This window comes from Gavia stellata, chromosome 3, assembly GCF_030936135.1.
Source record: "Gavia stellata isolate bGavSte3 chromosome 3, bGavSte3.hap2, whole genome shotgun sequence".
Lineage (NCBI taxonomy): Eukaryota > Metazoa > Chordata > Aves > Gaviiformes > Gaviidae > Gavia > Gavia stellata.
This window is the reverse complement of record NC_082596.1, coordinates 90,890,985-90,912,668: the sequence shown is the minus strand read 5'-3', so window position 1 is coordinate 90,912,668 and position 21,684 is coordinate 90,890,985. Positions and strand designations below refer to the sequence as shown.

Genomic DNA, 21,684 nt, shown 5'->3' with positions numbered 1-21,684 from the left:
CAGGTTGAGTGTTGTAATGCATATGAATAATACAAATCAAATTAGGCTGTCAATTACACTTGAATAGGTGTTGTCTTAAAGTGGCACCCTGCTGTCATTTAGAGCTGCACAGGTTTGTGAGAGGGGTACTACCTTTCTTTTGCTTCAAAACACCTAACAGCATTTCTTCTTTCAAACTATAATGATACGTTTAATATATATGTCATTACTGATGACTTTTTTTCTTGGAACCAGCACCATTGTTTTAAAGACTTATTTTGCCCATCTATATTTCATACTGTGAATGGATAGTATTTGATGGACTGGTGTAAAAACTCATTCCATTAATCATCTCTTGAATTACACATCAGTAATTCCACTTCAGAAGCATGGAACTTGAGGCTGACTGAAACTGAGGTCACTCTGCTGTTATAACTCAAATGCTCTCAGCTATGCTTGTGAAATTATATATAAAGTAACAAAGACAATTTGCTGAAATCTAAATTCCACTTTACCTACAATTTTTTTTTCCTTTGATTTTTCTCTCAACTATTTAACAACATGTCATTTAACTGTATGTTAGGCAAGGTGGTCCCTGGGTGTCTGCATCTTTAGGAATTAAAAGACACTAATGTGTACTCCCTCTCTACTGTGTAGTCAGCAGGTCCCAAGCATCACAAGGGCCACTTGTGGCTTTCTCTGCCCCAGAAAAGATGGGGATAAAATGGCAAATGGCTACTTAATGTTTGGACTACTAGTGCTAGCACCCTGAAGTTGCTTGTTCTCTTAAAAAGCGCTAACAATAACTCATTTGGCCAGGAGATGTGAAACTCTGACTAGTTTTTCTTTGTATGGATCAGAGGCAGATTGCTTAAATCATGAGTGGAGGAAAAAGTGTATGATACTTGATAGTTCCTGTCATGTCTACTCGTGGTACAAGGTGATCCTAGCCCTTTCTTGGGACAGAGAAAACTGAGTATAAACTAGACTGGGTGGAGTTTTTATCTGCTGCTGGGTTAAAACTTTTTTAGTGTGTAATTTTAGTGTGTTTTTAGCTTGGGAGTGGCTTGGAGATCCAAATGGGTATGGAGTTGATTGACTAACTATGGGTTTTTCTGGGTTTGTTTTTTTTAGATGCCTTCAAAATAATTAAGGGACTGAGTGTAATTTAGTGTCATATGGCCCAATAATTCTCAGTTAAATAACATTTACATAGATTGTAGTTTGAGTCTGCACTAAAGAAAAATTAGGGAGCAAAATACTAGGATTCTAGGTTTTTTCTAGGAAAAAAAAATGGTCTTTTTAATGCATTTCTGGGGTTTTTAAGTATTTTGTGAAAAATGGTTTTGTAAGATTGAACTCTTGGGTAAAATGATTAAAATTCCAGGAACTCAAGTAGTCTCGGAGATGAGTCCCAGTAATGGTCTAACCACAATTTATTACAACCATAGGGTAGGATATGCTCAAGGTATTCAGTTGATGTCTTCTGACTTAAATAGGCATGTAGGTGCAGATGGCAAACATTTCCTTTTCTTTATTTTTTTCTTTTCTCATTTTCAACACAGTACTTCAGTCTTCCTTTGGCCCCTTTCTGTTGGAAGCAGGACAGACTAAGCCTTCAGACTGTCCCTTCTGTGCAGGGTAGGGTCTGGAGTCCAGCGCTGAATGATGTTAAACTTTGAAGCTCTGCACACAGTGCCATGACCTGATGTTGATTTCTGCCAGTGGATTTCAATACAGATAGCTCTGCTCTAACTAGCAGTACAATGTGTAGGAGTCTTGTGCATGAGCATGCTCAACTGATATAAACTGATATATATATATTTATCCTGCCTTTGTACATTTATTTTACATCTAAAAACTGGCATGACTATTTAAACTCACATCAGCACGAGTCAGCGTGCACAGCTTTAATCAGCCAATTTAATTAAGTTGTCCTGGATTTATGTATGAAGGAGCTTTGTGAAAGGAGAAAGTTTGTTTGGTCTCTTTCTCCCTGTACATCCATGCAGCAACATGTTTATCAGCAACAGTTTATCAGCTCTATTAAAAGGTCATGCTTCTGTGGAGGGCTCAGGGGGAACAAACGGTCCCCAACAACTTATGTTAAACATCTGTGGAGTCCCTATTTTGTTCAGACATCAATAAATCATGTATTTGCTAGACCTTCTAGGTAGTCTTTTTTATTCTTTGCTTTCTCCTATCTGAGGAGAGAGATGATACTAAAAGATTTCATATAGTTGTAACCAAACTTCTCTTGTAATATTTTTATTAGTATTACATTATAATTAACTTTAAAGTTTACTGTGAATGTTTTAGTGGGAAACTTATTGCTGATCTTACTAAATTGCATATCCATTGTAGCCAGGGCATTATGTGTTGTTAATTGCCAGAGTATCATAGAAAAGCTGCCAGAATCATAGAAAAAGAAAGTTGGAAGAAAGCTGTAGTGGTCATCGAGTCCAACTCCCTGTGTGAAGGAGGGCCAGTTAGAACAGGCTGCTCAGGCCTTACCCAGTCAAGTTTTGAGCATCTTCAAGGGCAGAAATTCAACAACCTCTTGAGCACCTATTCCAATATCTGGTTACAGTTATGGTTTAAAAAATAAATTTTAAAAGTCTCTCTATCTTACTGGAATTTCCCACATTTCAAATTGTGAGTTTTCCATTGACCCATCACAAAGGTCCTCTGAGCAGTCTGGCTCAATCTTCTCTTCATCGTCCCAGTAGGCGGTTGTAGACAGTAATGAGATCTCTCCTTAGCTGCCTTTTCTTGAGACTGGAGAAACTTGAGTTCACTCAGCCACTTTGTTGTTTACTCCCATCCCTGAAACTTCTTGGTGGCATTCGGCTTAAATATACAAGGAGGTAGTATGACTGAACAGAGCAAATAAAAGGGAAACAAAAAAAACTGAGACTGAAAGATATAGTTAACATATAATGGTGCCTTGGAAACTAGTGTTGAGTGGCAGTAGGTCTCAAGTTTTGTGAATACTGAGTACCAAAAAGAAAAGGCCTTTAGCAGGCTACAAGGAGATACAAGGATAGTGCTGGGCAAACAGTTCAGTAACCTCCAGAGCAAGGTGAAGTGGTCTTTGCCCCTACTGTTTGGTGTCCTGATACCAGCTCACCACCTTTGTCAACCTAGGATGACTCCTTGTGGTGAGCTGCCTTTTTTTTTCTTTTTTTTTTTTTCAGTAAAGCATTTAAAAATGTTCCATGAGATAAAGTTTGCTATTTGCTCTGGGAAAAGATGCTACTACTTAGGTTACACTCATCTTCCTTTTGTTGTCGTGTTCTTAATTAGCAAGAGATTGGGTAAGCTCTTCTGGCTGCTGCTGCTTTGCGTTACGAGGTGGCTGGGGCTGGGGGAGTGGGGTGGTTTTGGTACGTCATGGGGACTCGTCTGGTGGGAGAGGAGAAGCTCAGGCCTTGCCATCCTTGCAACGGTTTCTTTTGCTTAATCAGTCTGTGATAGAAAAACACCCGTCTTCTAATATTGATCTACATTTTAGGATTTAATTTGGGGCGTTTCCTGTTTGTCTGTTTTGATATGTTGTTTCCTTTTATTTAATTAAAAATAAGAAAACAGAATTATACTGTATCCTGCAAATTACTGGTGTGGTCTGGAAGGCTTCTTCAGTCAAATATGTGCAGGTGGATGGGCCCCTGTGGGAAATGGAAATCTCCATAAAAATAATTATATTGCTATTGAATGTGATTGGATTTTGTTCTTGTATCTTTCTTTAAAATATCTCTGGACTTTGGTCATGATTTTGTTTGGACAAGAGCTGAAGTTGAGAGCGTGCAAATATTAGTCCATGCGGGTTTGTGTATACTCAGGGAGAAAAAAAGGGTGGAATTGCATACTGCCATGGTTTCCTGACACAGCTTACTATGATACTCCTGCTGCCAGTTTGGTCTTTGTCTGGGTACAGTGACTTTCATTTACATAAGGTATGAGCTTTAGTTTTTTTAAGAGCTCCACCACTCTCACAGGTGTGTGGTGATCTGCTCTGTCCTTTGGTGGCAGAAATGGTTCACTGGGTCTACCAGCATTTTCCCTGGACTCTTGCATGAAACGCAGACACTTTCCTTTATATTAGTGTACTGAAAGGTACTCTGGATGCTCTTTGACCTAAAGACCCTACCCAACTTGGTTTCCTTGGGCAGTGCTGTTACTAAGGAGATCATGTTGGAATAGCTGTCTGCCTGCATTTTGCATTGCTGTAATATGACTGGTCTAACACAGAATAGCCATGTCAAGACTCATTCAATCTGAGGGGAAAATCCCCCCCTGGCATCTGCCTCAGGGGTGCTTAAATAGGACATGTACAAGGCAGATGTATGTTCTGTAGTTCATGTACTTGCAAAGTGTGTCTTGTTTTGTTCTGTTTTAATTTAGTTTCTGCAAAGAAGTTGTAGCTTAGTATCTCAATCTTGCGGAACCTCTTTCCAAAGCCAAGAGTATTTGACACCTTTGCTTCCAGCTTGAAATCGATAAATCAATGGAAATGTAAAGCCATAAGTGGTGCTCAGGAATGGTTTATGGTTGTGATTTATACAGGAGGCAAAGAATGGATGATATGCAGTTATCTGGTATTTCTGCCTAAAAAAAACCCAAAACAAAAACAAAAAAAAACCCAACAAAGACGACCCCTCAACTTGAGGAGCGTTCCTTTAGATAAGCTGAAACTTTGGACTGACTATACTGATGGTAGTTATCCTTGAAGAAGTAAATTGGGAAGTAATTAATTTTTCTCTGTTGTAACTCTAGTAACTACTAGTATTTTGACATGAAAAGAGCTGCATTTTAGTTTTAATAGGCTGTCTATCATCTTTTTCCATTGTACTCAGATTAATATCTTAATGGCTTATTCCATACAGAGCTTCTTTAATTCTTCCAGAAGTAATCAAACGTTGTTCTCTGCACTGAATGAAGAGAAAGTGATTCTGTTCCTGCATTTGCTAGGCATAGACACAAATGGACATGCTCATCGGCCAAATTCAAGGTAATTGAGAGATGAAGCATATCTTTCTTACCAGTTTTAAATGCATACAGTAACTTTTTTGGCAGTGCTATTTATCAAGCCTGAAACCAGACTTGTAGTCTTGAGGGTTTCTACAATAGGTCATATATGTCACCATGATTACTTATGCTCCAAATTTTCTGGGGTTTTTTTGTTTTTAAGGTCTCCTCTGTAGAAGTGACAGATTTTTGCTATATACAGTGTGCCTGGTTATACTCCTGTACTCAAGTCTGATTTTTAGCAGATAGTCTTGGTTATAGTCAACACATAATCTAGAGGATATGTAGGAAATCGCAGTTTTAAATGTAAAAAGGAAGCAGTTCTCAGATTCCCCATGGCTGAAATGGTATGGTTGAATTTACAGACAACAGTAAGCTCAGGAATAATGGCTGCAAATTCCAACATTATGTTTTAGCTTTCCTTAGGGCACTTGAATAAAGAGAAGAGTTTAGGTTAACAGTACCGATCACCAATTCATCTTGAAGTGTGTTATTTGAAAACTTTCTTTTCATTTCCTCACATGCTTTGAATGTAGGATATTATGTCTTTCTCTTGATCCTTGCATACTTTCAAAATCCTTGCTCTGTTTTCCTACATCATTCCAAAGTTCATACTTGCTGTATGTCTCATTCTTTTTGTTACGATTTTTTGAAGGTAGAGTTTTAAAACTGACTTTAGCAACAGCAACAAATAGAAAATTAGTTGGCTGAAAGTTAGTCATGGTCACTTTTCTAAAAGTATACAAATCTTTGGTTTAGCCTCTATTCCACGAAACTCTGGGATCTGTGCTCATCAGTGAATCATCTCGAAACAGTCCCTGCATGGCGAGATCTTTCTTTGCTATTTAGTTACTGGCTTAAAGTAATTTTTGAAACTTACAGTTTAAGGCGTTTGAGTTTTCCACAGTTTCTTAGTTTTGTCATTCTCCTTAACTTGCCTGATAGGTGTGGGTGGTTAAATTATAGTCTTCAATCAAAGACAGGTCAGATTTGAAATATAAATAAATATCCATTTGAGACTGTAGATTCAGGAACCTTCAAAATGTGCTGTGACAATTTGGTATCTCACGTAAGACTTAGAGGAGGAGAGATATTACATCTAGGATACCTTTGTTAGCTTGAGGTTCTGTAGAGGATAAAACTGTCTGTAGTCAAAGGGCTGGCCATTATGACTATAGATAACTTGCTTTATACCAAGTGTGAGAGCCACCTTGAATCTAACAACATTTTTTTCTTATTTTTCTAGGGAATACAAGGAGAATATTAAAAAAGTTGATGAGGGTATAAAAGAAATAGCTTTGATGATTGACGATTTCTATGGAAATGATGGAAAAACTGCATTTATTTTAACTTCTGACCATGGAATGACAGATTGGGGTGAGTGTTTTTATATGTTGAGTCAGCTGAGTTTATGGGTGAGTATCTGGAGTGCAGTTAGAGCTCTGTCCCATCAGAAGCTTTGGACCCCCTGCTTTGATGAGATATCCTAAGTGTTGCTTGTATATGAAACCCATGCAAATTAGGAAATGGTTAATTTGCTGCAGGGGCCTTCATCTGCCCTGTGACAGCTGAGTTGCATATCCGAACAGAAAAAAAGAAAATTAATACGGTAAAGCTTAACTCCCTTAGTGGCTGCTAGTAGGGATAAAAAGACCTGAATACCACCTCTGTCAGAGCTTCCCTGCAGAAAACTAGCTCAAGCAGGAGAAGATTGTATTATTTGGCTACCAACAGCAAAGTTGGTCTTGTTCCAGCCCATGTGGGAGATATAGTTTTCACTTTGGTGCTCCGAAGCACCTGGAAAAGGTGGCAAATCTGTCCAGGAGCTGGTGAAAAACTTTGGGGGGGAGATCTTTTTGCTTATATTGGCCTTTTAGGCACAGCAGAAAGGATGAGACTGCTGTGTGATTTTTCTAGAGGAGGTTGGTGCTGGAGACTAGGTGGGGCAGCTGAGAGTACAGGAAGGAGAATGAGGCAGGTGGCCGGCCAGGCTGGTACCCACAGAGGGCACTTGTGAAGGGCATGACCGCAGTGACCAAATGACTTGAGGCAGTTTTGGTGTAACTAGATTAGGGGCAGATAAGAAGAGTTTATGGCGGTAAACTCATTTAGACAATTTTTTTTCCTTTTTTCATTTTTCAAGAATTTTAAGAACACTTCTGTCCTTGTGTGCAGCCAATGAAAGTGATAAGTCTCTTTTCCCATGCTGTGTGTGTTTGTAACTCATAACTGTGATACTTTTGAACCAAGGATGCTTCAAGCATAGTCTTGGCAAAATTCAGCATCTTATTCTGTGTGTGAAATCCTAAACTTTTTAAATGGAAGGGATGCAGACTTTTTCTGTCCTCAGAGATGACAAAAATATGCGTATATTTATTCAAAATCAGCCTAATTACCATCTGCTCATTTGTAAAATAGTCTGGTTTGAGTATTATTTACTGTTGAGCTGACTGCCACTTGCAGTAAAACTTTAATTCTGGCATATATATTTTTTTGTCTGTTTCAAGTAATCATTTAATAATTTTTTTATAAGGGAGGTGTGTGTGTATATATATGGGTTTTTTTATATGTGATAGATGATCATAAGGACCTCAGGAGATTCCAACCACCTACACAAGGCAGGATCAGCTTTGGGATCAGACACAGTTGCTTGGGCTTTATCCAGCAGAGCCTTTAAAATCTCAAAGGATGGAGCCTATGCAACCCCTTTGGGCAGCCCGCCCTCATGGAGGGGAAAAGTTTTTCTTTATCTGCAGTCTGAACCTCTCTTATTTCAACTTATGCCTATTCTCTCTTATCCTCCCACCATGCACCACAGTGAGACCCTGGCTCCATCCTCTCTCAAACCCCCTCGCAGTGGGGTACAGGCAGGATGCTCTGTTACGTCCTCCCCAAAGCCATTTCTTGTCCAGGCTGAACAAGTCCCAGTCCCTCAGCCTCTCGTCACAGGACAAGTGCTTCTCCAACCAATTCGGGGGCCCCCCACTGAGCTCATTCCAGATGGTCGATGTCTTTCCTGTGCTAGAGGGGCCCAAAAGTGGATCCAATATCTAGAGGTTGTCTCACAGGTACCAAGTAGAGGAGGATAATCCCTTCCCTGGACCATGCTTCTGTTAGCACAGCCTGGGGCGCTTTTGGCCTTCCTCGCTGCCAGAGTGTGCTGTTGGCGTGTTCTCGTTATGTACTGGATGCTTTCAAGGGTGTGACGGAGAGAAAGACTTCACTGTCAGGTTCAAATTAACAATTTATTTGAACTTCACTCACAGGTCCAATATGCCACTATTGCAGGTTCTTTTATGGATACAATGGAGGAATGCACTATTGCAATTACATACACAATTCACAAGCACGCTACATAGTAGTACCTTACAAAAAAAAGATCGCACTAATCACAATCTTAAAGCATGCCAAATACCATACGTATGTTTCTTAATCACTTACCCTGTCTCTCAGGTAAGGCCTCTTAATCCCTGGGAAGTTACCTTGTACAGCGTCCTGGACAAGGGGGAAAGAATCTCCTACAGGCCAGCTGTATCCTTGGAAAAGCGACTCTCCCCATTTTTCTGCCCAAACCTTACGGTTTTTATTCCCTGATTTGATGGATGGGGGCAGGCTTATGCACGCATGTTTATCTCTGGTGCCTTGATGGCTCGGCTCCTTAGTCTATGTGGTAATTTAGTGATGTCTAGCACATAAAGTTACTGAATAGTGGTGGAATGGTACTCAGGGCATTTTGTTTGTTAAGGGATCATTCAGGCTCCATTCGGGTTTCAGCAGACAACCCCTGGCTGAGCCGTTTCCGCAGCTCCCCCCAGGTCGTCTCTGCATAGATAAGGATTTGTCAAGGTGAGACAAAGCTGAGTCGAATCACAACTCCCTGCATCTCGCCTTTGTGTTCCGAAACAGGTTTAGCCGGGTGATCCCATACAAAGGGGGAATAAAAGGCAATAGGAGTAACTTTCCAGGCTTTGAGAACCACTGGTCTATCATAGTTTTCTGTCATCTCTTTCTGTCTTGAAGAAGCAGCTTGATCTTCTGCCAGAAGTGTTAATAACTTTAAAGCTGACTTTAGTGAGTCCAAGAGAAAACCCAGAGATGATGCTTAGGCCCACAGCCAGCAGTCTGAAGGCTTGTTCAGTAGCTTTTTATTTGAGCTTGTAGTATCAGCAACTGCTGCAGTCTTTCAGTGGTTATTTGCAGAATGGGATGTGCAGCAGTTTTAAAATGAATGAAAAATTAAAAGGGCAGGGGGGACCTATTAGGGCTAGAGAACATGTTCTGAGCTTGACATGATCAAAGAAGCCGTGGTTGTTGGCAAAGACCAATAAAATCAATTGCTTTCTCAGTCTGACTCCATGATTTTGCTTTAAGCTGATCTCAGATGGAACTTCTGACCACCAACATAGGTGGTCCCACACCCACCCTCACCTTGGCCATTTGTTCCTGCTACCATTCTGGCACCACATTCTGGCACTGTGTGGTATGCTGGACCAGAGAACAGAAAACTAAACAACAGCACCCTTTCCCTCCCTTTCCCCTCAAAACGTGTGTTTGAAGGGTGCTGAGAGGTGGAACAGGGAACTGACCCAGCTGAAATTTAGATTTTTTTTCCTCCCTCCTATAATTCAGATCAGGCTGAAATTTGGTTCTTATAACAGGGGGAGGGTGGATACAGCTGCTTCTCTCAGCTATATCTGCCTTAAAGTATTCACGGAGGCAGAGTCTCAGTAAAATGCTGATGGAGCTGGAGGCTCAGCTAAAGTGAAATCTCACCAAAAATTGCACTTTCCTCCTGCAATAGAAAGAGATAACTGATGCCTGGAAGATGGAGGAAGCGCTCTGTCTACCCGCTCTTTTCCCATGCTCTGCAAAGAACAGCGGTTGTTGTTGCTTTTGAGCCCAGAGAGTGCCTTCCAAAGGATTTCTGAACATTGGAAATCTTATTCCCACACCTGTGCATTCTTAAGCTTAGGGATGTTTAAACAAAGCAAAGCTGGTTCTTCAGCTCTGCCATAGTAATTATTGTATAGAGTCAATGCTATTCCCAATTCTGGTTTGTTTTTTCTAAAAAAAAAAAAAAGCAAGCTCAAAACAATGTGTTAGCCTCTGTCCTTTGTAATTATTAAAATATATATATATACACACACACAGAGGGAAGAGTGTGTGTCTATGCAAATATAAGGAAAATGTATAATCTTGTAGACCATGCAGTGACTGGCATACAGTTTGTATAATAATGTCATTCTCTTTTGAGACTGGGTTATCTCACTGCTGTGGTACCTCGCCCACTGAGTTCAATGACCAGCATGTCTTTCAAGCTTGTGTGGCTTCTGCTTCAGTGCAGCTGCTGTTGACACGTCATAGTTTTAAAGCTTCCTCCTTTTGGCGGCTGTTACGTTACTCTGGAGGGAATTAATTTCCCCAGGGAAGGAAGTCATGTTTTATCAATTTTTAAGGAGTGTGCTACCAGGCTTTAAAATTCTAAAAATGAACTTGTATCACTGGGGAAAAGATGACAGTTGCAATGCATATTGTTTCCTGGTTTTGAAATGGAAGTCTAATCCTTATTTGGGGACCAGAGATCAGTTCTATATGATTTTTTTGGCCACATGTGTAATTTTCCTCAAATCAACCATCCTTGGTTTCTATGGGATGCTCAGGATAGGCACATGCGCATGTTTTGAGCAGGTAACTCCTCTACACCTTGAGGCTTTCAAATACTTTGGCTTTAGTTTCTGTATGTTAACAGTTTGGGTTTTTTAATATACAAAGTTATATCTTTATAGGCTTGACTTAAGTGGTAGTAATTTCCCAACTTGCAACTTGAATTTAGCCTTTATTGTTAGTGGCATAAGAATAAGCTATGAAGCTGGAATAGATTATCTGTACCAGGATTTTAGTATGTATACTGTAAGAAGAACTTAGTACATGTGTGCACACATATATAGGTTTTGTTTGTTTTTTACACCATGTGTCTTAAAGTTTACACTTTTTTTGGTTTGGTGTATCTTAGGGTCCCATGGAGCTGGTCATCCCTCAGAAACTTTAACACCACTGATTGTTTGGGGTGCTGGGGTGAATTATCCACAGAAAGTCACATCCCAATTCTTTGAAGACAGTTTTTTAAAAGGTAGGTAAAATATAAAACTTAAGTGCAAGATTTTGGTGGAAAGGGAGGTGTTTAACCATTACACCTGTTGATCTTCACTGACTTCTGTTCCATTACAGTAAATATGATTGGCTTTGTGTGGTGTGGAAAGAAAAGATGACAGGGCATGCCTATGGAGGATATTGCAAAATTGGTTAGATAATACCAGAGTTAGTTTTCTTTTCTAATCATGGAATTGAAGAATCTCTCTCTTTTGGATACAGGAGGCTATTCATACTCCTAAAACTTAGTTCTAGAGGAGACTTAATTCTTGGGAAGACTTCCAGAGGTTAAAAGCTATTTGTACAGAAACACGATAAGTTGACATGTCTTAAGACTCTTTTCTAGCTTCACAGTACAACCCTGGGGACTTTTCAGGGGCTGTCTTGTCTCACTTGCATCCTTATGGCTGTTGTGGAAATGTAAACAGTCTTTCTCAATGAAAAACTGTGACTCTTTACTGTTATGTTTTCCCTTTGTAATTTATAAAAGGAGAGTAAACTTTTTAAAAAAGAATTCATTTTTAATATTTCAAATATATAATGTAATAAATACTGGCTTACTGAAATATCAATGGATTTCTAGAACTGTGTGTGGTTAAACTGTGCGTGGTTAAACTGTGCAAGCTCTTCCTCTATCATGTGGCCCATTCTTGTAGCCTGCTTTATTTCTTAAGATGCCTTGAATCTCTCAGGTTTTTAGTCGTGATCAATGAGGTAATGACTTTCTATTTTATTGGATTGTTTGTCAAGTTACATGAGAGAAGAGAAAACGGGCAAAAATGACATCAGCCCTGAGGTTTTAACCCCATCCTGCTCTTGAGAAGGTATTTGATAACAGATTAAACGAACAGGACTTCTCAGATATAGACCATGCTAACACTTCACTGTGTGATTAACTGGTGGTATAAAACCATGACATCTCTGATAAAACTAAAAATTAATTATAGAATAGAAAATAGAAAACACTAAAACCAAAGGATTTTGGTGTCTGTGATGGCTGATCTGCTAGACTTCTAAGGATGCTTGATATCTCTGAGGGTTGATCTGTAATAGTTGATTTTTACAGCTGTCAGTTTCCTTGATTCTCACTAGCTTTAGTATAAGCCTCAGTGTTTGACTTCAAGTAATGATATAAATGGTGTGAGAGCATTTCAAAAAAGATAAGTATTGAACTGACTTCCAGGTACACAATAGGAAAAGTTTTTTTGGCCGTCATCTGTTCAGAAATGTGTATTTTCTTAAAAGAGGGAACATTTCTGCACCCTGCTGTGCCTGCTTCATATTTTCCTTCTGATAGTTTAAAAAAAAAAAAACAACAACAAAAAACCCTAACAACCAGGCAAAAAAACCCAAACACCCCAAAGCAAACATTAGAAACCCCTCCCTTCATTCTGGACTTGCTCTGCAGCTTTCCAGCTGTCAAGCGTGTTGTTGGTCTGTTTAGACACTATCTTTACAGGTTCTTAATTGCCAGGGATAATCTCTTTTGGGGATTTGAGTGTCTCTGAGTATCTTAGGAGTTTGAATCTCTACTTGAGTAATAAGTATCTTCTTTAAAAGTGACGATTCTCTCTATGGTAGTACATTATAGCTTCTAGTAGGCTATGTAGCTTAAAAGTAAAGAAAAAATTGTTGAAATGGAACTTGGTGCTTTCACAGGTCAATACAGTTCAGCTACTCCTTTAAGTTACAATCCCAGGTATTTTCACAAAGCTAACATATGAAAGAAAAAATGCTTAAAACAGGTCTCTTGAAAAGTTCTTTGAATTTGCCTTTCCTGCTCCATACAAATGCAGCTGATACTGTGTGCAGGAGAGGAGAGCATTTTCAAGACTGTTATGTCACTGATATATGCAGGTGTCTGAATTATATTTGCGATTACATGCACCAGTGTTCAAGTTCTTGCATCTATTGACAATCCTTCCTAATTTCTCTGAGTTAAGAGTTCATGGAAACAGCAGAATATTTCTAATGCTGACAAACTTACTATGCTCTGTCCAGTGCAAGAAGGCTGTAGGCAGCTCAGTGAATTGTCTCTCTTCTCATCATTGCCATCCAGGGTCAATACCCCCAAAGGCGGTGCCAACAGGCAGGACTTAGTCTGTCCAGTTTGTCACGGAAAGATTAATGTGCTCCTTGGATGGCCGGAAGGGCACGGTGTCTGCTCTGGGACGACAGCCTTCTCCTCGTCAGTCCCTTCACCTGTGCTCTGCCTTCCCTCAGGCCTGGCCATGCAATCATCTTGGAAAGATTTGTGATGGCAGCCATGCATCCTATGGGCGATGTGTAGTATTACCCATTTGGCTGTTGGCTTGACCTTTCTTCAGAAAGAAAGACAACGTGGAGCTGCTCTCCGACTCCTCAGCGCAGGCCCCACCGGGTGGCCTTGGGGTGCAAGTCCAGAGGGGCTTGTAAGTGAAGGCACAGCCTTCTGCAGCAGAAGGACTTCGGGGTGGTTGTTTTCATCTATACACATCCCTGTTTTGGAGGGGGCTCAGCTGCCCTGCTGTGGCTGAGGGAGCTCAGTGTACTCCCTCACTGTTTTTGCTTCTGTGAGGTTTTACGTGAGATTTCCTTTGGTTCACGTAGCCTCAGCCTCTTCTTGAACTGGTGCTTCCCTGCTGTTTCGCCTGGACTGTTTTCATCTGACTGCCCGGCGGGCTGCAGTAAAAGCAGCGCAGGATAAAGAAAAAGAAATCCTCTCAAGTGGGTAGAAAACTATGCTGAGCACTATGGAAACCTAGAGAGTGAGCTGGAATCATAAATCAGCGTGAGCAGCACGTACACCCAAGGCGTCTCACTCCCAGGAGTACAGCCCAGACTGGCCGGTCTGCAGGTGTGTCCCAGTCCTCCGCAGCTCCTGGGCTCAGTGTCTCATGGCTCCCGGTCCAAGGCAGATGTCTTCAGCTCTGTGCCTTTTGGGAATTTCTGAGTAGGGGAAGCGGAGATGTAAAAGCTCCTGACAAAGCTAAATGTTTCTCTAGCAGAGCTACAGTTTCTTCCTACCTTAAGCATGTTGTACACGTGTAGATAGTTTTCCAACATCTTTCATTGGAAAATGTTATTTGAAGGAAAACAAAAAATGCATTTATGTAATAGAAATTTGGGTGAGAGTCTATATCTGTAGAAATATAAACCTATTTCCTTTTCTGGGAAGCAAAAGGAAGCAAATTTGTTCATTTTGGTGTGAGTTTCACACAATTCATGATTAAGGCTGATAATACTGCCCCGGTGTTGCCATGGGAACTCGCTGTAACTGTGTGTTTCACTGCTCTTAAGGTACATGGCTGCTCTTCAGGCTTCTCTTGGGACCAAATAACAGTGGACCTGTACTCAGACCCCCGAAGTTAGCAGTGGTATGAACTAGTTGCTGCAAATAAGTTTGGTACATGCAATACTGCAAATGTGGATGTTTCTTGTCTTGGGCCGTTTTCAGCTGAGACAGGTTTGGGTCTGACACAGTCAGGGTGTATCGAAAGATGGAGAAAGGGTGGTATGGTCTAGGATTTGAATGCCTGTTTGGAGAAAATAAATAAGGTTGAGTCAGACCTTTGAGTGATGGTTTACCAGTATTCTTCATGATGCCTGTTTCTGGTGCATTTAAACTTCTACTTCACATAAACCCAAAGGATAATTTTGGGCAACGTGGCTACACTGTCAGTGGTCTGAGGTGCTAAGCAGACTCTTGCTTTTGTCTGTGCTGTTTCTGCAGTGCCATTTCAGCAAGCGGTGTTAGCAGGCCGGTGACTGGCCCGTTTAGCTTTCTGTGTGTACTGAGGCTGTGCCCCTGTTGCTAACATTAAGTTTGGTTCCCAAGTTGAGGGTAGGTGCCCCCAGTGTCTTTTACTGCTGTACTTGAGATCTGCTCTAGGTAGGTTATTGACAATATTTTAAGTACTGTATCAGCAAGTCTGTTTCAGCCCCTATTGTGTTTTCCTGTATCTATTTTTTTTTAAGTTTGAATAAAAAAAAAACCACCTGTGGGTCATCTTTTTTGTGTGTTTTTTTTGGTTGTGTTTTTTTTTTTTTCCCCTGCTCATATTATTGCTGTGGGTAGTGGGGAGTCAATTTAAACACTAGGAAAAGAAGACAAAAAAAAAAAAACCCACCTGCTAAACTCCATTGTTAAATAACTCTCCACCCCCAAAGAAAACAGGCAATTTCCTCTTTATTTCCTTAGAGGCTAATGGAGAGCAGGAAAATAGTGGTTTGAACCAGCTTTTTGTATGATGCACCACAGCTTTAGGGGCTTGTACATTTGGCTTTGTCTCTGCCTTCATTGTAGTTGTTCTGATTGCTAAATTGTTGAACTTTTCCCTTGAGCTTGGTCTTGGCCGGTATTGCTTACGGCAGACATGAAGTATGTTTGTATCACTCTGTACCAGTATATTGGGGACCTTGGGTTAACCTTTTTAAAAAAAGTATTGAAGAGATTTAAACAGCCATTCTCCTAAACATGAGTTTGAATCTTTTAGTTGGCACAGGAGGTAATATATCACTTTCTATGCTGTACTGAAAAAAAGTAAAAACCTTGGACTTTCTTCACGTGATCTGGGTCACAATTACAGGCAGCAATTTATATGGATGGATAAAAGAAAATGTGAACTGAAATGAATGCATCTTGTTGTTTCTGCCTGTTGAGTTTCATCTGTAACCCCTCTTGAGCTAGCATCCTAAAGCCGAATTATAATTTTCTTTAGTAACAACACTTTATGGAAAAGGGCAACAAGACATTAAATGTCAGCTGAATTATCCCTTTCAAATCTGTGTTCATGTGCTCTGTTATTTCTTGCAGAATGGAAACTGGAGAACTTGAAGAGGCTGGATGTCAATCAGGTATCAAACATACCTAATTTAATAGCTCATAAATTTTCACCTTAAATTATGAGTTTTGTATGATTTCAACTGATTGATGGAATTTGAATGAATGATCACACTGATGTAGCATTTCCCTGGAATGTGTTACTTAGAGTTGCAGGAACCGCACGCATACTGAAGATAATACGAAAAAGTTTAAATTGCTTGTTAACACACGTGGCTGCTATGTACAACTTCTCTTCCTCAAGATGCATTATCACACCATTTTTAGTTATGTGTTCATATGCCATTGTAGAAAGAGTGCAGTAGAATATGCCAGGTACTCCTTAAACTCAGTGCATTATCTGAAAGTAACTTGAATAGCATCTAACTTGTTTTCAGAGTGGGATTTGCTTTTGCAAACCTTTAGAAGTAATTTGTGATGCTTTCCCTCTACTTTCTACTTCAAAACTGTTCTGGAGCTGAGCTTACACCTCCTCAGTATCTCCTATGAAGATGCCCAGCTAAATACAAAGAAAGCATGGTCTCATGACCATGTTTCCCAGGTTAGCGAGCGTCTGCTGTGTGCTTTTTGCTAGACTTAAGTTATCTATGCATACAATCGGTGTAATTTTTCAGAGCTATCTATTTCAATGTCTGTATTTTGTCACTTTACCCAGCAGCTGCGATCATCATTGAATCAAACCCAATTCTTGCTATACTGTTAAACTGTGTTTTTTTTCAACGGGGTCTGTGATTATGGCCCAGACACTTAGCAATTTAGACAATTTGTAAAGGAAGAAAAAAAAGTGGATGACTTAACCCTTGATACCAAATCAGACAAGCTTTTTTAGATCATGATGATAATGCATGTATATGTGTGCACCTGAAGTTTGCTTGCTTCTTTCTTCTTACCGTCCTGTGAAACCACATATATAAATAAAAGACTTTAAACCTCCTAAAAGACAGGAAATAAACACACGCTAGAAGGTTGAAGTTGCGAATGTTCTGGATCAGCTGCTTTCACCAAAGCCCTGGTACAAAATTGGAGATTAGTTTTCCTTTCAAGATTGGCAAGAGTTATGGGGATGTTATTTTGAGGCTGTATAGAAAAGTCTCGAGTGTCACTTTGTGCTGGGTACGGAGTCCCTAAAGACAGAGCTTTTGTCCAATATTCTGTGGTACATCTGGGGTTATGGGTAAAAATAGCAAGCTGGACTTCTGCTTACTGTTACACCTGCTTTGTCCTCTACAAATAGTGGTTTGGAGTCTCCTTCTGCATAGTAGATCTGAGGCTGGAGCAGTGCCTGTGGCTTCAGTGTAGTTTCTTCAGATTTATGCTGGAGAAAAGAAGAATTTTGGTGCATAGTTTTATATTAAAAGAAAATATAAACCTGGTGAGAGCCAGTGTTTATCATCACAAGTAGAAGGTAATGGTAACTTATTTTATGAGAAGCCTTGGTGTAGATTGAGGGGCCTTCTTGAGGGCTGACTGGACACACAAAAGTGCAAAATCTCCCTCTGAAGGGGAGAGGGTGAGTAATTGGCACCATGGAAACACGGGATAACGAGTGCTGTGAAAAGCAGCGTATTCACTGTACTGCTTAAAACTGTAACTATGAAATTAGTTCTTTCTGTGTTATAAATAGTCATAAAAAGTGGTATGTCTCTGAGTGCAGTGAAGGGGGTACTGAGTTCTGGGAATAGATACTGTGGGGTTTTATATGTGCTTTTTAAACTAAATGTATTTCTGAAGCTTTATCAGTAGTGGAGCCTCACATTTTGAATCTCATCATGCCATGATGACTACTGGAAACTAAAAAAAAATATTATAAAGGAGTTTTGCGTGTCATAACTTCACAGTATTATACCATTTACTTTTGCAAATGCAGATACATTAAAATTAAACTGAATTTATTAGCTCTAGAAGCTGGAACTGTTAAAACGGGGATGCTTCTGTTTGCACAGGCTGATATAGCACCGCTGATGGCTTCCCTTATTGGTGTGCCTTTCCCCCTGAATTCTGTGGTAAGAAGTATAAACGTTTTTCCGTATTACAGAAGTCTGCTCGCAAAGAGGTGTTGGGGACATGACTTGAGGCATGTGAGGGTGAAGATTATAAATTTGGAAAAGTGCTATAGGGTATGAGGAACTGCTTGTAGTTTTAGCTTTATGTGTATGTGTCTTCAGTTTGGAGCATAAACTTAATCTTTTGTATAGTGCTTTCAACTGGAAAGACAGCTGATCCTTTTATAACTGCAACTTTATACTCTTGAGCTACATAAAAGTTTTTTGTTACTTTGGTTTTTAGGGATAGTAAAAATGCAATGTGGTTTGACTAACACTTGATTTTTATCATGAAAGCTGAGCCTATAAACAAGCTGGTTCCTGCAATTTAATGTTTAATTATTTCTTGTTTAAATTAGTGTACTTTCTTCAGATGGTATCTTGTGCCTCTGATTTAGTGAAGAGTAAGTACCCTCACTGCGAGATGGCTTTTTCTTTGAATTTCCTTCATATATTATTACACAGTCCAAAGGTTGTCTCATAAATATGTAATTGACAATTAGCATTATGTTACTATTCTTTCATGCTGCTTGTTTCACTTTTAAAACACCTATTTACAGCACATTTTTAGAAATATTTCTTCTGGAGACTCTGCCCCAAATTCTGTCCCCCTGTCCTGCACTCGCTGCTGGTCACGCGAGGAAGGCTGCCCAACATAGGGTGGCATGGGAACTGCTCGCTTTCTCATGACAAGTACTGGGTGAGTCAGGCCCAGGCACGTCTTTGAATTGAAGACTTTTAGGTATTTCAAAAATGGCTTCTGATTAGAAGTATTACCATATAGTATATACTTTAAATGACTTCCGTTATTTACCTTTTCTGCATTTCTGTAGGAGCTGGGATATTATGAACAGTCCCTGTAATGTTGAGAAATTGTGCGAGAAGAGTATTTTCAAAGGAGTTACAGTAGTTATTTCAGCAGTAATTTGAAGTATTCTTACTGCTCATTTGGCCTGCCATTCAGTTAAAGAAAATCCTGTTTCTTCATTTAAATTTTTTTATGTATGTATGTATTTCTCTTCCCCAGGGAACTCTGCCTCTTGAATATCTGAACAATAGTGCTCATTTCAAAGCAGAGAGCATGTTTACCAATGCTGTTCAGATTCTCGAGCAATTTAAGGTAACTAAACATATGGTAAAGAAAAATATTTCTTTGAAGAATAGTTGTTGCTATGTGTAAAAAATCATTATACTTGGACATATGCTGTATATAGCATGCTGTAATTCAAAAGATTAAAATTGAATGTGCATACTGGGTGATGTCGATTGACTAGCTGTGAGTCATATCTCAAGGAGTTTGAAAGACTTTAATGAATAACTTTTTTTTGTAAGGAGAATGAGTAACTTTTTTCTTGATTATTAACAAAAATGCTCATGTTTATTGATGTTAATGTAAACCTACTTGCAGTATATAGGTAGAATCTATACCTGATACCTGAAAGGGGAAATAATGCCTTTGCAACAGGGGCTGGGAGACAAGGCTCTAAGCCAGGATCAGTACACAAACAGATCAAAAAGGTAGCAGGCACCTGTCCATTAAAGAAATTAAATTAGTGGCCTAATTAACTTTTAGCTAATGCTGTTGTGTCTGTTGTTTTGCTTTGCAAGTGTTCATCTCTGGCTTCTCTGTCCTGATTCATCTAATATTGGATATTATCATATTATGAGAACACATATGTGGTCCAAACAAAAAAAGGTTCTGTTTCACTAGATGGTGGAATAAGAAACAGTCCAAAAATCACAGTTTTGGCAAGACGTAGAAATGCTCTGAGAGAAAACCATGCTCTCCACAGACAGGAAGCTGAGCCACGTAAGAACTGTTGCCCTGTCAGGAAATCTGTGTAACAATTATAGTGGAACAGTAAACTAGCAAGAGATTGGCACCTTCTGCCCCTTGAATGCCAGGTTCCCAAATGTGTGGATACCAGGTTGGAAGTGTCAGCAGCAGAGTCACTTCCAAATCCATGGTGGAAAGCTGGCATGTAGCAGGGGAGGTGAGTGGTGGGCTGGATGTGAAGTTGAAGCATGCTGACATAACCTCCACAGTTGGAAGACCTCTGCTCTAAGAATTAAGGGTGTGACTCAGGCCTTTTTCAGTTAAATTGGTGTCTTGAGGATTATTTAAAAAAAGAAAAAGTTCTGGTTCTCCTTTTCTTTAAGTTTACTTTTATTCTGTCATTTTGCAGTGCTAAATTGTCTATTTTCTTGTTGGCTGGCTTGTTTCTAGCATTGTTTTGGAATGATCATGTATGAATTTCCTTTGCGTTTCTCTGCTAAAGCACAAGTTCCGCACTGGCTTAGACATGGCAAGTGGGTTTTTACTTTTCACATGATGGGCTGACCTGACCATAGTTTGTACTCCCTGGAGAGGATGTTGCCTTTGATGGTTAGGATGAGACGTGCGGGTTGCTACTTGAAGATGTCAGGTTTTGGGAGCAGTGTGCTTAGAAAGTTCTTGTCTGTGCTTTATGCTGGCACTCAGACTTGAGTCAGGCTGCTGCATGAGGTCTTAAAGATGTTTTGAAGGACCTTGGGCAAAGTGGGTCTGTCAGCATCAAAACCTTCTATTTTTATCCATGGGCAGGTTAATAGATATAACAGCATTGCTTTGGCAGTGTTGCCGCAGTGTACTAGTTCCTGCCTGGCATAAATAGCACTGGTTTCAAGGGAGGCTGTCACTGGAGTCTGGTAGCACTTCTGGCTGTATCTTCCCTTTATCCTGCAAACTGTACAAGTCCTTCTGTGAAAATCAGTGGCTGGGGAATGGTTTATTTTGCCTACTTTAGAGCAGGTTTGGGTTTCCAGGAACTCAGAGGAGTTATACATACGGGAGTATAACACAGTTTCCTGGACAGTGTATTGACAGTGTGATTTCATTGCTTTTCCAAAGTCCTAGAACTCTTCTGTGGTTTCTTTTTTTTTTTTTTTTTAGCTTAACTCCTGATACAATTTTTAGTCGTCTTGCAACTTGCATATAATGGTTTAATGGTTTTTTTATGCAGGTTAAGATGAGTCAAAAAAAAGAAACTACACTGTCATTTCTGTTCACACCATTCAAGTAAGTGTCTGTAAAAACTATATATATATTTTACCTGATTGTTTGTCTTATCCCTTCGATATTTCAGTGAGATGCAACAACAGAAATTCAGTCTCTTCAGTCTTTTTAAATGATAGTGTTTATCTGATTATGAAACTTTGCACTAGAACTCTATGCAATTAATTTCTATTTAACAATTCTGGTTAAAGATAAGTATTTTTTTAAAAAAATCTATTCCTTACATTTAGTTTTCTGTTAAGGGTTATTTGCCTAAGCTTTTTGACAATATAGCTATATATAGACTGCACGGTAATTTTTACTGACCTTTTTTTTGCTGTTCTTTTAGCATTCTTTGGGAGACATAAGTCACACAGAAATCCCTATGGGGTCAGGAAATACAATCTGTTCTTATTTATATGTATATGAAAGTTGAACTAAGAATTGTTTGTTCTGTGATTTAAATTCTCATGCAAAACAAACAAAATGCATTGCATCCAGAAAAGAATTTGTGCTGCCTAGCGTTAGTGTTTTCAGGTCTGTGAAGGAGTCTCTGTAGTGATTTCTGTATCTGCGAGCTCTGTGTTCTAGTGAATGGAGCAGTTACTGACCTGCTCACCCTTCAGTCA

The 21,684-nt window shown here is 39.6% G+C and overlaps 1 protein-coding gene across 1 annotated transcript in view; it reads left to right on the top strand.

The window, feature by feature from the left end:
- Positions 1 to 21,684, top strand: part of PIGN (phosphatidylinositol glycan anchor biosynthesis class N) — a 92,587-nt gene that overhangs the window by 11,396 nt on the left and 59,507 nt on the right. Inside the window, exons 5-11 of the mRNA XM_009816087.2 lie at positions 4,866 to 4,990; positions 6,254 to 6,384; positions 11,021 to 11,137; positions 15,953 to 15,993; positions 17,923 to 17,982; positions 19,049 to 19,141; positions 21,024 to 21,079. Of these exons, the coding sequence (XP_009814389.2) occupies positions 4,866 to 4,990; positions 6,254 to 6,384; positions 11,021 to 11,137; positions 15,953 to 15,993; positions 17,923 to 17,982; positions 19,049 to 19,141; positions 21,024 to 21,079 (623 nt within the window). The remainder of the gene's footprint in view (positions 1 to 4,865; positions 4,991 to 6,253; positions 6,385 to 11,020; positions 11,138 to 15,952; positions 15,994 to 17,922; positions 17,983 to 19,048; positions 19,142 to 21,023; positions 21,080 to 21,684) is intronic.